Below are 23,549 nucleotides of genomic sequence, written 5' to 3'. Positions count from 1 at the left end.
TGAAAATGTTACTTAAACATCTTTAATATCCAATGAAAGGAAGCCACAAGTGACATATTTCCTCAATGATTTCATATTATATATTATACTAAATAATGTTCCAAGGTTACTTTACAACTCAAGATTGGGACTGACAAATTATCCCAAAATTATTTATTGCTGTAGGTACACAAGTAGTAACCTCACACATTTTTCTCCCCTTAGTAAAGTAACAATTCTAAGCAATGCATTATAAAAATGTAGAATTCCTTGATAAACTCATCTTTATACAACTGACTAGACTATTTATCATGATTAAACATTACTGACTGCATTCAGTATAAAGTTTATAAATAGGGCTCAGACTGCTTTGAAATAATTCATGTCTAACGTGAAAATAAAAATATAAGTGGGACAATGAACTGGACAGTGGGAGTATAACAGATAATGAAATGTTACATCATTAGTTCTTAATCTAAAATCCTTTAACCAGGAGAGTTATGCAAACCTAGTAAAAGGAGCCCATTATAAGGCGGCAGAGTAAAACTAAAACATAACTTTGGGCTAGCATTCTATTAATGCAGTGTGATAAGACTGGTTATCAAATGATAATCCAAGCCTGTGATTGGCAGCTTGTCTGTGCCTTATTTTTTAAAGTAGAGGAAAAGGAATAATTATTATTTAATGAGTATAAATTGGTAAGCAAAGTCTTTCAAAACTTTTTGGGCTCATTAAAAAAGGGATGGTCGAAGGATTCCTAGGTAGCAAAAAGATTAGAATAGGTATTTTCTCAGCCTTCCCTAATAATAAAGCCAACACGTATTGAACAAATATTGTGTCAAATACTGAGCAAAGTACATTACATAAATTATCTCCTTTAATCCTCACAAAACCCCATAAGGCAGGCAAGATTGATCCTATTTTTCAAATGAGAAAACTGAGGTTAAGTGAAGGTAATAACTTGTCCAAAGTCACACAATTAATGAGATTATCTGAAATCTGACTCCAAAGCCTGTTATTCACCAGTATACTTATTCTATCCATATATTTAAAGAACAAAACCTATTTATACCTATTTATTGATACTCTAAATACGTTTCCATTTTTAACTGATTTGTTTTCACTAAGAACACTCTGCATTTGATATGAAATAAAAACTATAAATATAAAGATTTTTAAGCAATACAACTTGTTATAAAGTACACTTTCAAAAATCTAGCCTGGGCAATGTAGCAAGACCCTGTCTCTACAAAAAAAAAAAAAAAAATTGAAATGTTTTAAATTTTAAAATGATGGCAACAGCCTGTAGTCCTAGCTACTCAGGAGGCTGAGGCAGGAGGACCACTTGAGCCCAGGTGATTGAGGCTGCAGTGAGCTATGACTATGCCACTGCACTCCAGCCTCAGTGACAGAGCAAAACCCTGTTTCAAAAAAGGAAAAATCTTAGTGGCAAAAACTAGTAAACTGTAGGACTATATTTTTAAAGAAAAATGCCTAACCTATTTTAGCAAGACCAGTATTTAAACATAGTGTTACTTTATTAAATGTTTTGGATTCTTTGAGGCAGTCCAACACACATGAACTACTATGCCTTGTAAGGTTACTTTATAAAAATATCACAATTAACTAATTATAGTAAAATGTGGAATAGTACAGATAAATCCATTATCAAGATTAAAAAGTTTATATGCTGTAACTGTATCTTTCTAAGCTTACTTAAGAAAGATATCACTGTTTCAGTATGTCTTTTAGAGCATATACTGCTGTGAAAAAGAGTCGATGATACTAGAAGTAGCCCAAGATTGGATTCAGTATTCTCCTGAAAATCTCTCACTGAACAAATAAAATACAAAAAGCAATATAAGATCACTCCCAGTTTAAAAGTATATGGCACACAGTAGGGCAGGGAACCAAAAAGTTTTCAGATAATAAGCCAAATTAAACAATCAAATCAGCCTATTCCAACAGCATGAAGTAGGGATTGGATTCGTTTCTGTTTTTGGTGTTTTGAGACAGGATCTTGCTCTGTCACCCAGGCTAAAGTGCAGTGGCATGATCATAGCCCACTGTAACCTTAAACTCTTGGGCTATAAAATTCTCTCACCTCAGCCTCCTGAGTAGCTTGGACTACAGGCACGCACCAGCCAGCCTGGCTAATTTTATTTTACTTTTTTTACAGAAATGAAATCTTGCTATGTTGCCCAGGCTGCTCTTGAACTCATAGCCTCAGGTGATCCTTCTGCCTCAGTCCCAAAGTGCTGGGATTATAAACGTGAACCAATACACCCAGCCAGAATTATCTAGATAATGTTAATACTATTTTATTACGAATTAGCCTGATAACCACTATTGCCATTTATTTTTCCAGTGCAGTTTTTTTAAAGATTATACAATAAAAAGCATATCACTAATTACGCCATGTAAAAGTGTTATAAGAACGGACAATTATTGATATGTGCTAACCATATGAAATTTAAGAAGTATAAAGCCACATATCGCCAAATAGTATGATTCTCAGGGTAACCTAAGTTTTGAAATAAAGATTAAAATATCTACATAAGATAATCAACATATATGCCTATAGGACTAATGCCAGACAGTGCCAAAGATATCAATCTTTATATTGTTATATGTTACGGTAATATGTATTAGTACACGAAGTTAGGTTCTGATGTAAAAGTGCCAATTAAGATAGTATGTTAAACTCCATAAAAATAAGCCTATTATATGCTTCAATGCATATATAATTAAAAATTTTTTCTTTAAATAAAAGTTCTAGTGAGTTCACATTCTTAGTGATAATAATCTCATGTTGCGAACAGCACAGCACCCTCTGGTGCATCTGTTATAAGAAATATAAAATTCCTACAGAAAAGGACAGAATTATAGAGTAAAAGTGAACCTTAGAAATCAATAGGCTAATAGTTTTTTTATTTACTGCAGTACATATTTTTGAACATTAATACTTAAATATATTATCATTTTAAAAGATCACTATAAACTTTATAGCAGTAAATGAAGTCAGGAAACGTCTTAGTTTGAAAATATTTAACCAACAAAAACAACACCTATTTCCAACATATAAAAAATGCTGTCAAAAAATTATTTCAGTAAAGGATGACAAAAGTTAACTTGTCATGTTAACCAAATTTCACTTTATTCAAATTGGCCTTGGGGTTTGACTTGGGTGTGTAAAATGTTCCTGTGTACTTTTTCTGGATTCAAAGGGAATTCACCATTATTTATAAGAATTGATAACTGTTTTGTGAAAGAATCTGCAAGTTCTACCACTTAAAAATAGAATATTCAGAAATAAAAGTTATGTTAAATTATGAATCTTGAGTAGTACAAAACTTTTACTTTATTTAAAAAAAAAAACAAACTTTTCCTAGGAAAATAACTCTACAAGTAGATTTTACTAACAACAAAAGCAAAGGATGCCACCTGCTTTAGACAGCCCTTTTGTCAACCACTGGAAGTCCCAACACATTGCAGTAAAAAATGAAAGTGACACCTGTTTAAAGCAGCCATCTGTCCCTAACAAGCCAGATTTAGTCAAATCCACTTAATCTTGGATTTCCAAAATATGGGAACACTATGTATCCGTGAATAGAGAGGAATTTAAAACATACTTTGTGATGGCCACTGGGAATATATACCAAAGAGTTAAAGGCAAATTACTCAGTTATGAAAACTGTTTTTAAAGTAACTGAGCTCAAATAGAGGATTTTTAGCCAAAGGTTCAGCATTAAAACAAAATAACCAGGAGCCTCTCCAAAATGTTAAAGTTTACTTCTTCCCTATTCTCATTTCTTGTAACACATTCTCACTATGGATACTAAGAACAAAGTAATATTCCTATTACTGTTCTGGAAAAGTGTGTGTGCGTGTGTGTGTGTGTGTGTGTGTGTGTGCGTGTGTTTAACTTCTGCCACACATTGCTGCTATGCCCACCCATTTAAACACAAACACACAAACACACACACACACACAGACTTTAAAATCTGAAAACCAAAAATCATTATATTCTACCTGCTAATTTCTTCAGCTAGAGAATACCAACACAATATCAACTTTCTCAAGAAATGAAAAATGTTACCAAAAAGTAACATACATTATCATTTAAACGATACGTAAAATCCAACTTGCCTTTAAGATTCATTCATTTTTTAATTGCTATTTTTAATGGTAAAAAAATTAACCATAATAAATTGTTTAGGGTAAAATAAACTGTTCCAGGTTAAAGCACAGTAAGCTTATAAACTATAACCTTTTATTTGAGTACCAAAGTAGAGTACAAGACTATTTGAGTACTGGAGGAATAATACAAAAAAAACTAAGCATCACTACAACATTTAATGAAAACATTGTGAAACGATGCAAAACTTCTAGAAATTCATTAGTTTGCCATATATGTGTATATGTATGATGCCTACACCATTTAATATAATTCACAGGCAAAACACACCAAAATGACTGAGTTAGGCATTATGACATACATTGAATCACAGATATTTAACTATTCAAAACAAGTTACAAGTGACTTCTGTTTAATAGTTTTAGTTTCGAAGCATGATCACTTTTACAAATTTCTATTAGTATAAAAACTGAAAATACAAGAGAGTATCAATACGTAACATAGTCCCTTCTAGGAAAAATATTAAGAATAAAGTAACTGCTAAGTATCTACCCTTGTGTTTAATTTTTAAATTTACCATTTCTCAGTGTTTCTGATTATTTAATCAATTCCACAGCAGCTCTAATAGCAATTTTATCCCACATATATGCTTCAAAAAATGGAAAAGTAATGAAATTCAATTTAAGTTCTGCTCTCAAATCAACTTGTGAATGAAAATCTAAATCACAGAAAACCTGAGCTATACATGAGTGAAATGCCTCAAAAAAAGTTCTCAGACACTGTAAATAAAATATTAAACCATAACATTATAGTATATAATTTACTTAACTGAAAACCTATTATGTAAATGGCATAAGGTCTGAAACTGTCCCAAGACAGCAAAACTCCTATTAACTTCAGAGAGAGTTTATAGGACCCAGGAGCTTCACCATCCAAAAGTGTTCAGGCATTTGACACTCATCTGAACAGAAAAAAAAATACAAGTTAGTATTAGAGATTTGCATGGAACCCAGTTTGGGGAGAGGAGGAATAATTATAAACAAATCTGAGTGGTCCGAGAAAGACTTCTTTCAGAACAAAATATCGTCTTCATTTAAAACAGCAATCACAAGGAAATGAATTGAAAAAGTTTTTTTAAAATCCCAACTCTTATTTTACAAAATATTAGCCTTAATAGCATTATAATTACCCACCCTGCTCATTGACAATCTCAAGAATAATTAGTACTGTCACATTATTCACAAGCTGCTGTGTCAGTTAAATCAATATATGTTTGCTGTTAGAAAGAAGACTATTTGAATAAGCATTTTAAAACTGTAAATTAAAAACTTCAATATGTGCAACTACAATAGTACATTATATTTGTTTTAGCACACATTCATTATCAAAACTCTACTGATAAATCTATTAACTAATAAATCTATTAACTAAAAGTCAAGCTGAAAAAAATGAACAAATTTAGGGGATCTGTAAAATTGGGTTAACGCTAACCAAGAACCTACTATATAAGGACTAATAAGTATTCAAATCTACAGAGAAAAATAATTTTTAAAAGAAATACTTAAAAAGGAAAAAGTTCTCTCTCCTGAGCAGGTTCAAGTCACTGTCCAAAGAAAATCAAAAAGTAAATAAAAAGAATATGTTAAGTACACACATGCCTAGATCTTAACCAGAAAGAAAGTGAAATATACACACGTTTCAAGTTGAGAAGCTTCATACATTCTTTATGAACTTGACTTCAATTTCAACTCTCAAAGGAAAATGAGAAGATAAAAAAAAAAACTCTTAAAGTACCATAACTGTCACAAATAACACTGTGAACTGAGTTCTCACAAAGCTTCCTTGTGTCCCTTCCCTGTTCATCACAAAGTCTCATAATCACAATGAAAATTGTTAACACTCTACTGCGGGGAAGGAGGATCATCAAAGTGAAACGGAACCTCACTACTACCCCTCCCACCTCCACATGAAGGATAAAGCACTGTCAATAACTACTAACCCAAGTATCACAGATGCCCTGCATCCGGTTTAAATCACAAGCACACACACACACACACCAAAGAAGAGAGAGGAGACAGACTTTAAAAAAGAAAAACATCTTTCCTAGTACAGCAAAGAGAGCCCAACGAAGAGGCCCCAGGTTTCAATGTGTGTGCAAGGGGTGTGGGGGGGGAGAAAGAGGGGGAGGGAAGAGTGCTGAATGGATATTAAGACTGTTTGCCGCACAAAGAAAATACAGTTTTAAAAAGAAAAAAGAAAACCGTGAAGCTGATGATGGTGAAAGAAGAGCAGCCCATTCAGCACCAGGCAAAGAGGGGCAAAAAATGAAGGGAATGGGCGGTAGGAAAAGTTCACCAACGTATGAGGATAAAAATAACAAAACCCATAACAAGGCCCACAAGTGAACAACAACAACAACAAAACACCACCTCTTGGGTCACCCCCCGCACATTGTTGTCTATTTCGGCTTTGAAAGAAGCAGGAAACAGCAGCGTTGGAAAAGAAGAAAATTAAAGAAAGAACAAATTCTTATCTCTTCACCTGACCCTCCTCCTCAGACCAGACCTAAGGGAAAGATCCAGCATCCGCATCGGAAAACTGTGGCTCCCTCTCCCGCTCGGCTCGCAGCCCCCCAAGCTCCCGCTCCATCCCTGAAGTGCGGCCGGCGCAGGGCCGGGGCCGGCGGGCAGCGCGGCGCCCACACCCCCGACCCAGCCGCGGCGCGCAGGGTCCATTGTAAACAAGCCCGGGGAACAGAGCCCCTCGGCGGCGGCGCCGCAGCGGCAGCCCCCGTGTCAGGAGTGAGACCCCAGCACAGCCACACTCGGCTCGCACACACGAACACACACACGCACGGACACACGCGTTCACACGCAGCCACACGCTCCCACACACATGTAGAGACCGAAGAATATTCACCTTGGCTGTGGATTATTGTGGTGTTGTTGGTGGGTGATGGAGATGGTGGTGGTGGGGAGGAGGAGGAGGAAGAGGAGGAGGAGGAGGAGAGGAGTAGTTGTTGTTGATGGGTAACAGTCGCCAGGACTACGGTGACTATGGCGCTTGATTCACAAGGCAACGGTTGCTATAACTCACAAAAGAGAGAGAGAGGGAGAGAGAGAGAGAGCGAGAGGGAGAGGGAGACACTCGCACGGGGAGGGGTGGGGGAGGGAAGAGGGGAGGAGGCGGGCCGGGCCAAGCCGCCGGAAGGGGAGGGCGCAGCGCTGTGACTGACGGCCCCCAAACCCGGGTGGGGTGGCGGGGTGACGGGGCACGAGGCCGGGATTCCACCGCAGGACTCTGAAGAGGTGCGCCTATGCTTGGCTGGGGCTGAGGTCACCAAGAGTCCTCTCGGAGGGACGTTACTACACGCGCTGGCGAAGCCCAGGAGAATTTAGAGTCGTGGTGCGAGGGGTACTATCTGTGAAACGAGGGCTGCCTGTCCCAGCAGCCAGCTTTGTACAGAGACGTCCCGGAGCCACGAGGGAGTAACGGCTAACCCGGGGGAGGGGGTGGCGAAGGTGATTCCAGGCACTTTGTGGAGAGACGAGCTATGGCGAGGAAGAATCCACTTTGAAGAGCAGCCCCCGCCCCTCCCCGATACGTTACTTCCGGGGCGTGGCGGGCAGAGGGGCCCGGATGCGCCGCCGCTTTTTAGTTTCTGAGGCGGCGGCGGTGTTCCTGGTAGCGTCCGCCTCCTGGCTTTTCCTTTTCCTGAACGCTTCAGGGCTCCGCGGCCTGCGCTAGACTGGAGGGTCCGCGTCACTCTCGCCCTCCTGCTTTCCGCGCTCTGACCCGCTCCCACCTCCTGAGGGCACGACTTGGAGGAGCGCGGGCGGCGGGGCGTGAGCGAGCTGCCTCTGCCGCCATCTTAGAGAAGGCGAGCGTGGGTTGTGCGTGGGCGCGAGTCGGCCTCCCGCGGTCCCGCCGCAGCGTGGCGCGGAGAGGTGAGGTCCAAGCGTGTCCGGCCCTCACTCCAGAACGAAAAGGCGAGGTCATCACTCCCTGTCTACAGGGCTGGGAGTAAGTGCCTGTAGAGAGCAAGAAATTGCCGTGCCCGGAGGCTGAGAAAACGCATTTGGCGGTTCCCCTCGACGGAAGGCGTAGAGGGGCGGGGTAACTTAGACCTGCCTGCGCTACCATCCTGTTAGTTTCTAGTTCTGTTAGTTTCAGCCCTTAAGCGCTCATCACTCTTTAAAGACCGAACGGGGACTTGAGCTCAAGCCCGGATCCTGTTACCTGCCGTGCCCTCATCCCCAGTTACTCAGCCTACTGTAGCTGAGGGTCTTGCTGTTTGTGGCTGAATTGAGATAGACGAATGGCTTCCGTCTGTGTTGAATGTTGTTAACACAACCTGCCATCTCAAACACCCGTTGATAAGGCACAGCCTGTAATGCCTCATGGTTCAAACAGACTCCAATTCTCTGCAGACTCGAGTCCAGCAGGCACATGCCCCCAGGCCCTGCCAATACCCAAAATCTCCCAACATTTGCCACTAAGCTGCTTATCCAAGACAATGACAGTAGAAGTAGAGCCTTAGGAAGTCAGTTCTCCTCTTGAAGCTTAATTTTTGCACCTGCAAATAAGGGATTTGGGCCGGCATGAGTTCACCAGCGCTAAAATAATACTGAGCTCATTCTGTGTCCCAGAACTGGTGCTAAGTGTTTTACATACATTATCTCATGTAATCCCAACACCACCAGTGTTAGGTAATAGTCGCATTTGAGGAAAAACAGGCCGAGAGTCCTAAAAGTCGGTGGTTTTAGTTTATGGCTGCGTGCCACAGAATACAAGGTTACCGTGTTTTAGGAAACAGCTACTTTGGGTACGTTTTTAAAAGTAATATTGTTGCCTTTGATAATCTCATGACTTAGAGATGTTCTTACAATAATAATGTGTTGCAGTAGTGAACAGTGGTGAGCCTAGTGCTAAAGCTAAAAGGTTTCCTGACCCACTGTGGTAGTAAGGGCTTCTAGTCAGACAAATGATTGTGTGGTGACCAATGTGGGTCCCATTTGACATACAGATGGGAAATGAGGTATACATTCCAGCTTTATGAAAACTGGTAGTCATTATGAATATTCACTTTATTATATTTACTGATAAAGTCCTCATTCCTATAATGGTGTGTAGGGCTGTATGCTCACACTACACAGCTCTCTGAATAGCTTTGTTTTTTAAATTCCATTGTCTGTTATAGTTTGCCTGTCCAGTCTTTCATTGTCAGCTGTTGCTTTTTATTCCTGTCAGTGAACATAGTTCTATTATCCTCCCCGCCCTTTTAATTTACTGCTCTTAATCTGCAGGCAAGAAAACCACATAGTGAAGCTTGTGCAAAACTGTATCTCAAGAGTATAAATAGGTACTTCGAGGGACTATTAAAAAATAAGTGCAACCCTTGTGCTAGGACATTATGGAATCAGTTTTAAGCTGCTTAAATTTTTTTTTTTTTTTTGCCTTACAGATACGGTCTTTTCCAGAGTTAGGAATAGATAAATTTCCTGAAGTTAATTCTTGAAAATTTAGAATTTAGAATATTTTCCCATGTTTTAGGATACTTGATGATGATACAATTCTAACCATACTGAGATTAATATTTGAAATGTTCAGTGTTACTGCCTGATAGGGTTTGGCTTCGTGTCCCCACCCAACTCTCATGTCAAATCGTAATCCGCAAGTGTTGCAGGAGGGGCCCTGTGGGAGATGATTGGATCCTGGGAGCAGTTTCTGATGTTTTAGCAGCATCCCACTAGTGCTGTTTCAGGAGTGAGTTCTCACGAGATCTGCTTGTTTAAAAATATTTACCACTACCCCTCTCTCACCTGCCACAATGTGAAGAAAGTCCTTGTACCCTTTGCCTTCCGCCATAATGGTAAGTTTCCCTGAGGCCTCCCAGTCATGCTTCCTGTTAAGCCTGCAGAACTGTGAGTCAGTTAAACCTCTTTTCTTCATAAATTACCCAGTCTCAGGCAGTTCTTTATAGCAGTGTGAAAAGGTACGAATACACCACCACACTGAATCAAATAACCAAGATACCAGTTCAAGCTATAGAATCGAAAATACGGATTTTATATGCATGTATTGTTTAATACTGTAATTAGTTACAAAAGAACCCAGAAACCTTTTAACCCATAGTCATTGCTTGTAGGATTTTTTTTAGCCATTTTTTAAAGCTGCATAGATGCATCTTCACATATGTTGCATGTATGTTTCAGAAATAAATTATTTGCTAAGAAGTCACAGAAAAGACCCAGTATTGGACCACTCTAACAGTTATCACCTGTTATAGTGCAAAACACACTGTGTGATCAATAAAAAAAGGTACGTAACCAAGCTAAAATGGGGCAGACATAGTTCCTGAATGTAAAATGTTCAACATTATCTATTAATTTAGGATGTTGTGTTTTAACTTGGATTTTTTTTTCTCTCCAATCAAAATGATTGGAAGAGACATGGAATAACACATTTGTATCTGAACTACTTGAAGAAAAATCTGAAGCCCTGATGATATATATAGATTATGTATTTCCTAAGTTACTTTAACACAGTGGTACATTTCTGTATTATCTATTAGAGTGTTTTTGCCTATTCATATCCACTCCATATTCAAGGACTAATAAGTTATTTCATTATTATACTTTAAAAAAGAAAGGATGCATATGAAAAGATAAAATACTGCTATGTGATAGGCTTGCTTCTGAAAAATAGTATGAGAGTTTTGAAAAGTAATGTATGCTGTGGCACCTTATTGTTGAATTTGTGGTGAATCTTTTTATGAGAGAAATCACACTTGTTTTAAATTTTTTCATTTGATTATATCCTATTTTCTTCAATTGAAAGAGAGATGTAGAGTCTTGGGTTCTCTTATATAAAATGAATGGTTTCGTTTGTACCAGTATTTATTGAGCACTTACGTGGAATACTGGATAATTTTATTACTCGATTACTAATTCCCTTTACTAGATCTGAAATTCTGTGGATATGTGATAATTATTTTAAAATGATAGAGAGTGATAGGGGCCAAGGTAATTCAAAACTGAACATAATTTGCCACCATTCTCTGGAGCACCCTCAAGCCTACCTATCCCCACCTAAAGTATGTTTTGGTTTTGAAAACAGTGCAATAATTTTTTCTGGTAGATTTGTCTTTCTGTGTTTTCTTTAAGTAATACAAACCAGCCGATTACTCAGCAGTTCTGAAGAGTGTGTGTGGCTATCTGTACACACGTTTGTGTGCATGTGTGCGTCTTGGAATTACATTTTTACTCCAGCACAGAAAGATGATAATAGAATCATAAGTTGACTACCTTTGCTTAACACCAAATTACCTTTTGATGTACACATGCAGCTTTAAAAAAAAAAGTCTGGGGCCGGGCGTGGTGGCTCACGCTTTTAATCTCAACACTTTGGGAGGCCGAGGCGGGTGGATCACCTGAGGTTGGGAGTTCGAGACCAGCCTGACCAACATGGAGAAACCCCATCTCTACTAAAAATACAAAATTAGCCAGATGTGGTGGCGCATACCTATAATCCCAGCTACTTGAGAAGCTGAGGCAGGAGAATTGCTTGAACCTCGGAGGCAGAGGTTGCGGTGGGCCGAGATCGCGCCATTGCACTCCAGCCTAGGCAACAAGAGCAAAACTCCGTCTCAAAAAAAAAAAAAAAAAATAGTCTGGAAACAATTCAAATGTATATCAGTAGGAAGATGGGAAGACAAATTGTGGGCCCAGCACAATGACTAACACCTGTAATCCCAGCACTCTGGGAGGCCAAGCCATGAGGATCATTTGAGGCTAGGAGTTTGAGACCAGCCTGAGCAACATAGTGAGACTCTGTCTTTACAAAAAAAAATTAAAACTTAGCTGAGCATGTTGGCACATGCCTGGAGTCCCAGCTACTTGGGAGGCTGAGGCAAGAGAATTGCATGAATCCAGGAGTTCAAGGTTGCAGTGAGCCGTGATCACACCACTGTACTTCAGCCTGGGTGAGAGCAAGACCTTGTCTTAAAAAAGTAAAAGAGTAAAACAAATTGTGATACAGTCATACGATGGAGTACTATTGAGTAAGTCAAAGGAAAGGACTGCTGATACAACACGGATAAATCTCGAAAACATTGCATTTAGCAAAAGAAGCCAGACACAGAGTACATAGCATATGAATCCATTTATATAAAATTTAAGAACAGGAAAAAGTAATCTATGTTTAGTATCTTCTTATGGCAGAGGCAGTAGGTTGGGATTTTAATGGAAAGGATTATGAGGGAACATGGTATGATGGTGAAAATGTTCTGCACTGTCTCAGCTGCACTAATGACATGTAGCTATTAAAATCTAACTATTAATTAAAAGTCAGTTCCACAGTCACATTAGCTACATTTTAAGTGTTCAATAGCCACATGTGGCTACTGCCTACTAAGTTGGACAGTGCAAATACAGAACACTTGTATTATCTCAGAAGTTCTACTATAGAGTTCTAGTCTAGAACTTGTTTTATGCAGGTGTTTACATTTTTCAAAATTATAATTAATATGCATTATATATGTATTATATGCCAGTAATACCTGCCCCCAAACCCTATAAATCATTAATATAATTTTTATTACTCTATTATCTACTAATTAGCCCATGTTTTCCATAATATTTTTGTTCAACCCTGCGGAGAAAGGATAAATAGTAAAATTCTTGGCAAATTTTCAAATATGTAAGTGTGACATACAATAGATAGCATTGATTTTCCGCTCCAAAAAATGAGTTCTGCTACTTTATAATTCTGAATGCATCTAGAAACAAGGAATTTCTTTTGAGGGCTTAAAGTGAACTCTAGATGAATACAGAAAATTTTTTTTCTATTGGAATCAAGTATCTTAAACATGGTGGCGATCATACAGCCGTCTTCTAAGGTAACACTTAAGAGTGTTTGGGAGATTTTGGTGCTAACTCTGTGACTAGGTTTAGAAAGTCAAATAAGCTCCATAGGTAACACTTCAGACTCAAGCCTTTTGGAGGTAGAAGAAAACTAAGTTTGTAAGTCAAGGATAAAAAGACCTGAATGATCTCAATTCTAAAATTCTGATTTTAATGGATTTTAAGAGATGGAATACCGGGTGAATTGATTCAAAATACTAAATATATGTGTTTATATAGTACTTCAGTGAAATTAAGAAAAATTTTTGATGGAGTAAGTACCTTCATAATGTTAATAAATATTTCTACCAGTGTTTTTTAAGACCTTTGTGAACCCCAAGTAGATTTTTACAAGACAATGAACTTTAACTGTTAAAGATTAATTCTTATAAATGAATCAGCAATTCATGTCAATAATATGTGCTGAAAAGTATTTTCTCAATTATTGTCAATTATATATAAAAAATGATTTCATTTGATCCAAATTCTTTAACTGCCAAATTTTTTTTTCTCTCTCTCTCTCCCCCTCCCTCTCTCTCTGCCCCCTCCCTCTCTCCCCACCTTTCCCTCTCCCTCTGCCTCTCTCTCTTCCTCTCCCTCTCCCTCTCCATTTCCTCCCTCCCCTTCCCTTCCTCCCTTCCTCTACCTTTTTTTTTTTCTTGTAATGTAATATGTAGTCTGGAGAAAACATCTCCCAAGTTCTGTTGGGCCATTCTCCCTATTGGAAGTATACTAATAGTATCTTCTCACTGGAACATATCATATATCTCACCTGCCCCACATACTGATATCACAATAATATATAAAACCTTCATTTAAATTGTTTTTGAATATGTATATCAATTGTTACAGCATATGACTGAACTTTTTTCATCCTTAAAAAATTTTTTAAGCAGTATGACACAACCGCTAATGAAGAAAAATAAAGATTACTGATTGACATTACATGTATTTTCCTCTTGACGCCTTGTTTGTTTTGAAAGAGAATTTATATGCATGCAATATTTTTCCAAAAATTTTTTTAGCTTACTAACATTTTTGTTTTGAGGGCAGGGAACAGAAAAATATGCATTTTACAGTGGGGTGTTTAAAACACTTGCCCGCAAGTACTGTTTGAAATGTTATGTGGTACTACTGTCTCTCATGAAAGAGATTAAGGGCCAGGTGCCATGCCTTACACTTTTAGTCTCAGCACTTTGGGAGGCCAAGCCTGGGCAAGAAAGAGACCCTGTCTCTACAAAAAAATAAAAAAATAAATTAGCTAGGCATGGTGGTGCATGTCTAGTCCCAGCTACTTGGAAGGCTGAGGCAGGAGGATTACTTGAGCTCAGGAGTTCAAGGATGCAGAGCCATGGTCACACCACTGCACTCCGGTCCCGGTAACAGAGTAAGACCCTGTCTCAAGAAAAAATTTAAAGATTAAGGCCATTTTAAAGACTTGGTTTGAAGACTTCCAACCACATATAATGTTAAACACATTAAAATACATCCACATCACATAAAATGTACATGACTAAAAATTGAGTTTAAAAATGACAATGGTATGTTTTGTAGACATTAATTACATAGTTTTTATTTGCAACTTTTCATATTTTGAAGTCACCTTTTTTTTTTTAGATCCCCAACATTTTCAAAAGACCTTGAGAACCGCATAAATCCTAAGCATAGTGATTGATGGATAAAATGGCCCTGAAATAATAGTGGCAAAAGTGAATTTAAAACAATTTGTTTCTTAGGCTTTTTTTTCCTTCTTCCTATAAAGGGAGGGATTAGTTAATAGATCCACTGAGATCATTATAGTGAACTTTGTGCTAGTTTCACAAAGATCAGAAAAAACTAATAAAAGGGTGATTACCTAAGTGTACTTGAACTCAGTACCCTAATTTGGCACTACAACCTTCATTAAAAATTGATATACTTCATTATGAAAAAATAAAGACAGTTGGATTTGCTTTATAGGGTTATCTTACTTGTAACTTCAAATGTGTGACACAGTAGTTATAGACTACTTGTTAAATGTTACATCATTTTTCACCCAGAAATAACAACCTTTAAAGGAAAAAACACTAATTTGTTTGAAGATTGATAATAGACAAGAAATGTTAAGTGAATAAGATTATAGAAAACTATGACAAAGATTTTTTATAGGGTTAAACATGCCCATTTTGAAAGTGGATAAGTTTAAGATTAAATTCCTCCTTAAATGAAATAAGTAAAATTGCATAAAATATCCATATCATTTTCTTTTGAGGCAGTACTGACTCAATGACCCTACAATGAAATACAAAGCACTGACTTTCTGGAAAAGCCAGAAACCATCAGCGTCTAAGGAACCAGCTGCAGAGGTGGCAGAACTGAATGATGTATAATAAGTGGATCTACACTGGAGCTTAATCTAGGTGGAAGTTCTAGATTAAGGAAGTATCTATTATAAGAGTAATTTCTATAAGACTGTTTTTAAGTTAACTTAGTTGTACAATTAAAACATAAGTTGTTAGCATCTCTTGAAAAAGCCATACCTCTGTATTTGACAATCATCTTTGGAAAAGAAACAAAATTCTGAAAGTTTATTGTAGACTTCAAAAGATACAATGCTTACCTGCCAGAAACAGGTAAGACAGGCTGGAAGTTGTAATAACTTTTGGAAAGGAAGTTGACGGAACGTTCCTCGAATATCCACAAACAATCTTAATCTCATGTCAACTATAATGAAGCAATGTAAAGGTGAGAAAAGGAAGAAACATTATCATAATCTACTGAGATGATTACTGTGATCTTTTTTTTTTTTAAGTATTGTGGTCTCATGGGTTGATTGGTTTTTGTTTGTTTTTTCGTTTGCATAGAATGAGCCAAAAGAAACAGGGAAGCACTAGTCCTAGAGGTAAAATATGGTTAAGACTTGGGTTAAGGCTCTAATTAGGAAGAGTGAGAGAGGATATATTCTAAAAAATACAGTGGAGGAAATGTTTACAGTACTTGAAAATGTCAAGCATGGTCAATTTTCTAATACTTATTGAGGACCGGCTATCTCTGCTATACTAGTTATTATGGACACGTGGGGATAAGGAACAAGGAAGAGTGAAAGATACAAAAGAACTTAAAGTCTAAGTTCCTTGTTGTGCCAGATTATGTTCTATTTGTGTCTCCATATTCACTCTTGACTCTTTTTTTACCCGCCTTTCTAGAAAGCTGACCTTCATGCATTCTGACCACATCATTGCTTTCTGGCTGCCAGTTGGTTTCCATCAGTGGGCAGCACTGGCAGGAGATTGGAGACGTGGAGAGAGGAGAGTAAAGTCAGGTTATTTATTACCCTGTCTCCTACCTTGCAAAGTTGCTTCAAGATAGCCGTATCCATTGACTTAAGAATTCTGATAAAGGCTCTTTCCCCTCTTTAGGCTTATGAGTAGTAACAGTTCCACTGCTCTCTAGGTTGCTGCACCATTCTTTCAGTTTCTCTACACCCACATCTTGGTAAATAGGCCCTTTGTACTTAAATTCTCATCAAATTGCCCTCTTTCTAGTGTATCATCTGTTTCTTGTTGGGACTTTGATAACACTAAATAAACTCACAGACTGAAAAATTTTGCTTGAGTTGCCATAACAAAACACTACAGACTGAGTGCTTAAAGAACAGAAATTTTTCTTACACTTCAAGAGACTAGAAATCTGAGATCAAGGTGTCACTGCTTGACACCAAGAGATGGTCTCTTCTGAGGCCTTTCTCACTGGCTTGTAGATGTCCATCTTCTCCCTGTATCTCCACATGGTCTTTCCTCCGTGTGTCTGTGTTCTATCTCATCTTCTTAGAAGAACATCAGTCATATTGGATTAGGGCTCACCCTAATGACCTCATTTTAACTAAATTATTTCTTTAAATATGCTATCTCCAAATACAATCTGAGGCACTACTGGTTAGGACTTCAACATGAATTTGGAGGGGACACAATTCAGTGCATAACAGACTAGTTGAAGAAGAAAGGCATAAGATAAATTAGAAAATAATATATCAAGATTATGAGTATAGGTATAAATGTAAGAAAAGGACAGTATTGGACTTACTCTGAGCAGAACATTAGAACGGGGAAAAGATAAGACTTTTTTTTAATAAGCAGTTTTATAAATACGCAAATTTCAGTGACAGATTCGAGTAGAGAGGCACATACAAAAGAAGTCCCATGAGTAAAGAACTATCAGATCAGGAGACTGATCTAGGAGCCATATAAGTAACAGAATAACAATAATTACCAACATTTATGAAGCATTCTGACAGATTATTACCTGCTCTCCTTCTTTTATGAAAACAGAATTATTCGTGTTTTGGGCTGAGCCTGAAGACTTCCTTTCCTGGTTTCCCTTAAAGTTATATGGAGTCTTATGACTAAGCTCTCGTCAACTAAGTGTTCACGGGGCCACTTCAAAAAAAATTTGAGGCAGCTTACTTAAGTCCTTCACCCTTTCACCCTCTCATTTTCATCCCCTTCTCCATCCCATTGTTTAGAAGAAGGATGCCACCAAGCCACGCACATGGAGCAACAGAGTAGGAGACTAAGACCCTAATGAGTGTGAGGCTACTATACTGCTTTGCATTATGTTTACATGAAAAAGAAACATCAATCTTGTTTTCTGTCTCACAGTTAATCCTAATTAATACAAACATTTTCTATGTGCTAGGTACTGTTCTCAGTTTGTATGTATTATTTTGCTTAATCCTGTAGCAATTCTATATGTAGATTACCATTATTATCCCCTATAAGGAAACAGATTAAATAATTTTTGCTAGACAACACACCTCATTTTTGCTGAAGTTGGGACTTGAACCAGACTAACAGACTCTGACTACAGAGTCTGCCCTCTTAACTGCTATGTTGAACTGCCTGCCTCTTGTCTCTAATCCTACACTCAACCCTTTTGCATCTTAGAAACGTAATTTTTTTATTTTTATTTTTTTACTTTTTTTTATTATACTTTAAGTTTTAGGGTACATGTACACAACGTGCAGGTTTGTTACATATGAATACATGTGCCATGTTGGTGTGCTGCACCCATTAACTCGTCATTTAACATTAGGTATATCTCCTAATGCTATCCCTTCCCCCTCCCCCCACCCCACAACAGTCCCCGGAGTGTGATGTTCCCCTTCCTGTGTCCATGTGTTCTCATTGTTCAATTCCCACCTATGAGTGAGAACATGCAGTGTTTGGTTTTTTGTCCCTGCGATAGTTTGCTGAGAATGATGGTTTCCAGCTTCATCCATGTCCCTACAAAGGACATGAACTCATCATTTTTTATGGCTGCATAGTATTCCATGGTGTATATGTGCCACATTTTCTTAATCCAATCTATTGTTGTTGGACATTTGGGTTGGTTCCAAGTCTTTGCTATTGTGAATAGTACTGCAATAAAAATACGTGTGCATGTGTCTTTATAGCAGCATGTTTTATAATCCTTTGGGTATATACCCAGTGATGGGATGGCTGGGTCAAATGGTATTTCTAGTTCTAGATCCCTGAGGAATCGCCACACTGACTTCCACAATGATTGAACTAGTTTACAATCCCACCAACAGTGTAAAAGTGTTCCTATTTCTCCACGTCCTCTCCAGCACCTGTTGTTTCCTGACTTCCTAATGATTGCCATTCTAACTGATGTGAGATGGTATCTCATTGTGGTTTTGATTTGCATTTCTTTGATGGCCAGTGATGATGAGCATTTTTTCATGTGTCTTTTCACTGCATAAATGTCTTCTTTTGAGAAGTGTCTGTTCATATCCTTCGCCCACTTTTTGATGGGATGGTTGGTTTTTTTCTTGTAAATTTGTTGGAGTTCATTGTAGCTTCTGGATATTAGCCCTTTGTCAGATGGATAGATTGCAAAAATTTTCTCCCATTCTGTAGGTTGCCTGTTCACTCTGATGGTGGTGTCTTTTGCTGTGCAGAAGCTCTTTAGTTTAATTAGATCTCATTTGTCAATTTTGGCTTTTGTTGCCATTGCTTTTGGTGTTTTAGACATGAAGTCCTTGCCCAGGCCTATGTCCTGAATGGTATTGCCTAGGTTTTCTTCTAGGGCTTTTATGGTTTTAGGTCTAACATTTAAGTCTTTAATCCATCTTGAATTAATTTTTGTATGAGGTGTAAGGAAGGGATCCAGTTTCAGCTTTCTACATATGGCTAGCCAGTTTTCCCAGCACCATTTATTAAATAGGGAATCCTTTCCCCATTGCTTGTTTTTGTCAGGTTTGTCAAAGATCAGATGGTTGTAGATAGGCAGCATTATTTCTGAGGGCTCTGTTCTGTTCCATTGGTCTATATCTCTGTTTTGGTACCAGTACCATGCTGTTTTGGTTACTGTAGCCTTGTAGTATAGTTTGAAGTCAGGTAGCGTGATGCCTCCAGCTTTGTTCTTTTGGCTTAGGATTGACTTGGCGATGCAGGCTCTTTTTTGGTTCCATATGAACTTTAAAGTAGTTTTTTCGAATTCTGTGAAGAAAGTCATTGGTAGCTTGATGGGGATGGCATTGAATCTATAAATGACCTTGGGCAGTATAGCCATTTTCACGATATTGAGTCTTCCTACCCATGAGCATGGAATGTTCTTCCATTTGTTTGTATCCTCTTTTATTTCATTGAGCAGTGGTTGTAGTTCTCCTTGAAGAGGTCCTTCACGTCCCCTTAAGTTGGATTCCTAGGTATTTTATTCTCTTTAAAGCAATTGTGAATGGGAGTTCACTCATGATTTGGCTCTCTGTTTGTCTGTTATTGGTGTATAAGAATGCTTGTGATTTTTGCACATTGATTTTGTATCCTGAGACTTTGCTGAAGTTGCCTATCAGCTTAAGGAGATTTTGGGCTGAGACAATGGGGTTTTCCTGATATACAATCATATCATCTGCAAACAGGGACAATTTGACTTCCTCTTTTCCTAATTGAATACCCTATATTTCTTTCTCCTGGCCGATTGCCCTGGCCAGAACTTCCAACACTATGTTGAATAGGAGTGGTGAGAGAGGGCATCCCTGTCTTGTGCCAGTTTTCACAGGGAATGCTTCCAATTTTTGCCCATTCAGTATGATACTGGCTGTGGGTTTGTCATAGATAGCTCTTATTATTTTGAGATACGTCCCATCAATACCTAATTTATTGAGAATTTTTAGCATGAAGGGCTGTTGAATTTTGTCAAAGGCCTTTTTTGCATCTATTGAGATGATCATGTGGTTTTGGTCTTTGGTTCTGTTTATATGCTGGATTACGTTTATTGATTTGCGTATGTTGAACCAGCCTTGCATCCCAGGGATGAAGCCCACTTGATCATGGTGGATAAGCTTTTTGATGTACTGCTGGATTCGGTTTACCGGTATTTTATTGAGGATTTTTGCATCAATGTTCATCAGGGATATTGGTCCAAAATTCTCTTTCTTTGTTGTGTCTCTGCCAGGCTTTGGTATCAGGATGATGCTGGCCTCATAAAATGAGTTAGGGAGGATTCCCTCTTTTTCTATTGATTGGCAGAGTTTCAGAAGGAATGGTACCAGCTCCTCCTTGTACCTCTGGTAGAATTCGGCTGTGAATCCATCTGGTCCTGGACTTTTTTTGGTTGGTAAGCTATTAATTATTGCCTCAATCTCAGAGCCTGTTATTGGTCTATTTCAGAGATTCAGCTTCTTCCTGGTTTAGTCTTAGGAGGGTGTATGTGTCCAGGAATTTATCCATTTCTTTTAGATTTTCTAGTTTATTTGGGTAGAGGTGTTTATAGTATTCTCTGATGGTAGTTTGTATTTCTGTGGGATCGGTGATGATATCCCCTTTATCATTTTTTATTGCATCTGTTTGATTCTTCTCTTTTCTTCTTTATTAGTCTTGCTAGCGGTCTATCAGTTTTGTTGATCTTTTCAAAACACCAGCTCCTGGATTCATTGATTTTTGAAGGGTTTTTTGTGTCTCTATTTCCTTCAGTTCTGCTTTGATCTTAGTTACTTCTTGCGTTCTACTAGCTTTTGAATGTGTTTGCTCTTGCTTCTCTAGTTCTTTTAATTGTGATGTTAGGGTGTCAATTTTGGATGTTTCCTGCTTTCTCTTGTGGGCATTTAGTGCTATAAATTTCCCTCTATACACTGCTTTGAATGTGTCCCAGAGATTCTGGTATGTTGTGTCTTTGTTCTCATTGGTTTCAAAGAACATCTTTATTTCTGCCTTTATTTCGTTATGTACCCAGTAGTCATTCAGGAGCAGGTTGTTCAGTTTCCATGGAGTTGAGCAGTTTTGAGTGAGTTTCTCAATCCTGAGTTCTAGTTTGATTGCACTGTGGTCTGAGAGACAGTTTGATATAATTTCTGTTCTTTTATATTTGCTGAGGAGTGCTTTACTCCCAACCATGTGGTCAATTTTGGAATAAGTGATGTGTGGTACTGAGAAGAATGTATATTCTGTTGATTTGGGGTGGAGAGTTCTGTAGATGTCTATTAGGTCTGCTTGATGCAGAGCTGAGTTCAATTCCTGGATATCCTTGTTAACTTTCTGTCTCATTGATCTGTCTAATGTTGACAGTGGGGTGTTAAAGTCTCCCATTATTACTGTGTGGGAGTCTAAGTTTCTTTGTAGGTCTCTAAGGACTTGCTTTATGAATCTGGGTGCTCCTGTATTGGGTGCATATATATTTAGGATACTTAGCTCTTGTTGAATTGTTCCCTTTACCATTATGTAATGGCCTTCTTTATCTCTTTTGATCTTTGTTGGTTTAAAGTCTGTTTTATCAGAGACTAGGATTGCAACCCCTGCCTTTTTTTGTTTTCCATTTGCTTGGTAGATCTTCCTCCATCCCTTTGTTTTGAGCCTATGTGTGTCTCTGCACATGAGATGGGTTTCCTGAATACAGCACACTGATGGGTCTTGACTCTTTATCCAATTTGCCAGTCTGTGTCTTTTAATTGGAGCATTTAGCCCATTTACATTTAAGGTTAATATTGTTATGTGTGAATTTGATCCTGTCATTATGATGTTAGCTGGTTATTTTGCTCATTAGTTGATGCAGTTTCTTTCTAGCCTCGATGGTCTTTACAATTTGGCATGTTTTTGCAGTGGCTGGTACTGGTTGTTCCTTTCCATGTTTAGTGCTTCCTTCAGGAGCTCTTTTAGGGCAGGCCTGGTGGTGACAAACATATTTTTTGAAGCTGTAGTCTAAACAAGAGAATCTTGAATTTGGGACAGTTCCACACAGTGTACCAGGGAAAACAGGTTACATGAAAAAATTTGGTAAAGATTTCTATATACCTATAATCTTATTTTCTTTCTTATTTTAGTCTAAATTTTGCCTAAGTTGCTTTCTCTTTTGAAATACTGATAATGTGTTTCTTTCTAAAATTAATTTTTAAAAAAGACTTTACTCTGGAGAGCCTCTTGTGGAAGGTCTCCATAAATCTAAAAGGCAGTCTCTTCCTAGTTATCTGACTGTGTTCAGGCCCATAGGGCAAGATGTTTTTGATCTATGCCACAGAGGGCCTTCCCTTGGCCATATTCTGCCAGAGTCCTTCTCAGAACCCCAGCTGGGATAATCTTTGGTGCAATCCAAGGACAACTTCTGCACTTAATTGTCAGATTTCTCTTGAGAAATACTCAGCTCTCAGTCAGGAGTCAGTCCTTATGGTGACAGTCTCTGTTGCACTCCCCTTAGCAGCAGGAGAGCTTTAAGAGTGTTACAGGGCTTTGTTAACCCCTCTCTTAAAGAAACTGGAGAAAAAGGGATTTTAAAGGTGTCTTGATTTTTTTTTTTTTTTTTTTTTTTAGTGTTTAGTAAGAGGAAAAACTGGACCCGGGATATCCCTTCCCATCTGGCCACATAAAAGGTTTCAGAAAGGCCATCGGATCTACTTGGAGGATATTAATGCATTAAAATTCTCTAAAGAAATGAGGCATTAAATAAGGAATCCATTTATCCACTTGAAGTAAGTTCAGAAGGAAGAACACAGAAAGCGACAGACCTATGATATCTCTCACCCAATTTACTTTCAGGCTATAGGTAATACTGATAATCAAGAACAGCTTTATTAGGATGAGATTTTGAAATCTATTCCAACACATACTGTGGTTTTTAATTTCTGCTTCTAACCAATTTTTTCAGCTAACAAAGGTATTGGAATAGTACATTGATGATAATCAGTATTTTCGTGCCATCTTGGGGATATAAAAGAGTTTGTAATCCTTTATTAAAATATAATTCACATACAATAAATTCACTCCTATTAAGTGTACAATTAGATAAATGTTAGCAAAGTATGCAGTCATTTGACCACCACCGCAATCAGATATTGGACATTTCTATCAACATCAAAAGCTTCCTTGTGCTTTTGTAGTCAACTCTCTCTTACCAATTACCTCACCCGATCCCCAGGAAAACTTTGATAAGCTGCCACTATATTATTCCTTTAACTAGAATGCTACATAAATGGAACATACAATATTTAAATTTTGCTTGGGGGGGTGGGCGCTGTGGCAGAATGTTTCTGACATTCACCCATATTGTTGTGTATATCAATA

The 23,549-nt window shown here is 38.0% G+C and overlaps 1 protein-coding gene and 1 long non-coding RNA gene across 12 annotated transcripts in view; one reads left to right on the top strand and one right to left on the bottom strand.

The window, feature by feature from the left end:
* RFX3 (regulatory factor X3) overlaps nt 1-10,337 on the bottom strand; it is a 314,864-nt gene extending 304,527 nt beyond the window's left edge. For 7 of the 11 annotated variants that reach the window (XM_054519992.2, XM_063714234.1, XM_054519993.2 and 4 more), the window contains exon 1: nt 7,037-10,337. Coding sequence is in view for 1 of the 11 variants with exons in the window: in XM_054519985.2 (XP_054375960.1) it covers nt 5,813-5,834 (22 nt within the window). In the remaining 10 variants the exon portion in view is untranslated. The other 4 variants (XM_054519989.2, XM_054519991.2, XM_054519990.2 and 1 more) reach the window with 4 other exon arrangements.
* On the top strand, nt 7,290-15,780 carry LOC129047852 (uncharacterized). The gene is made up of 3 exons (XR_008509691.2): nt 7,290-7,425; nt 10,333-10,438; nt 15,276-15,780. It is a non-coding gene; the product is annotated as an uncharacterized LOC129047852 (long non-coding RNA).
* Nucleotides 15,781-23,549: the final 7,769 nt, after the last annotated feature.

This window comes from Pongo abelii, chromosome 13 (assembly GCF_028885655.2).
Source record: "Pongo abelii isolate AG06213 chromosome 13, NHGRI_mPonAbe1-v2.0_pri, whole genome shotgun sequence".
Classification (NCBI taxonomy): Eukaryota; Metazoa; Chordata; class Mammalia; order Primates; family Hominidae; genus Pongo; species Pongo abelii.
Note: the sequence above shows the minus strand (reverse complement) of the source record. Positions and strands in the feature narration are given on the sequence as shown.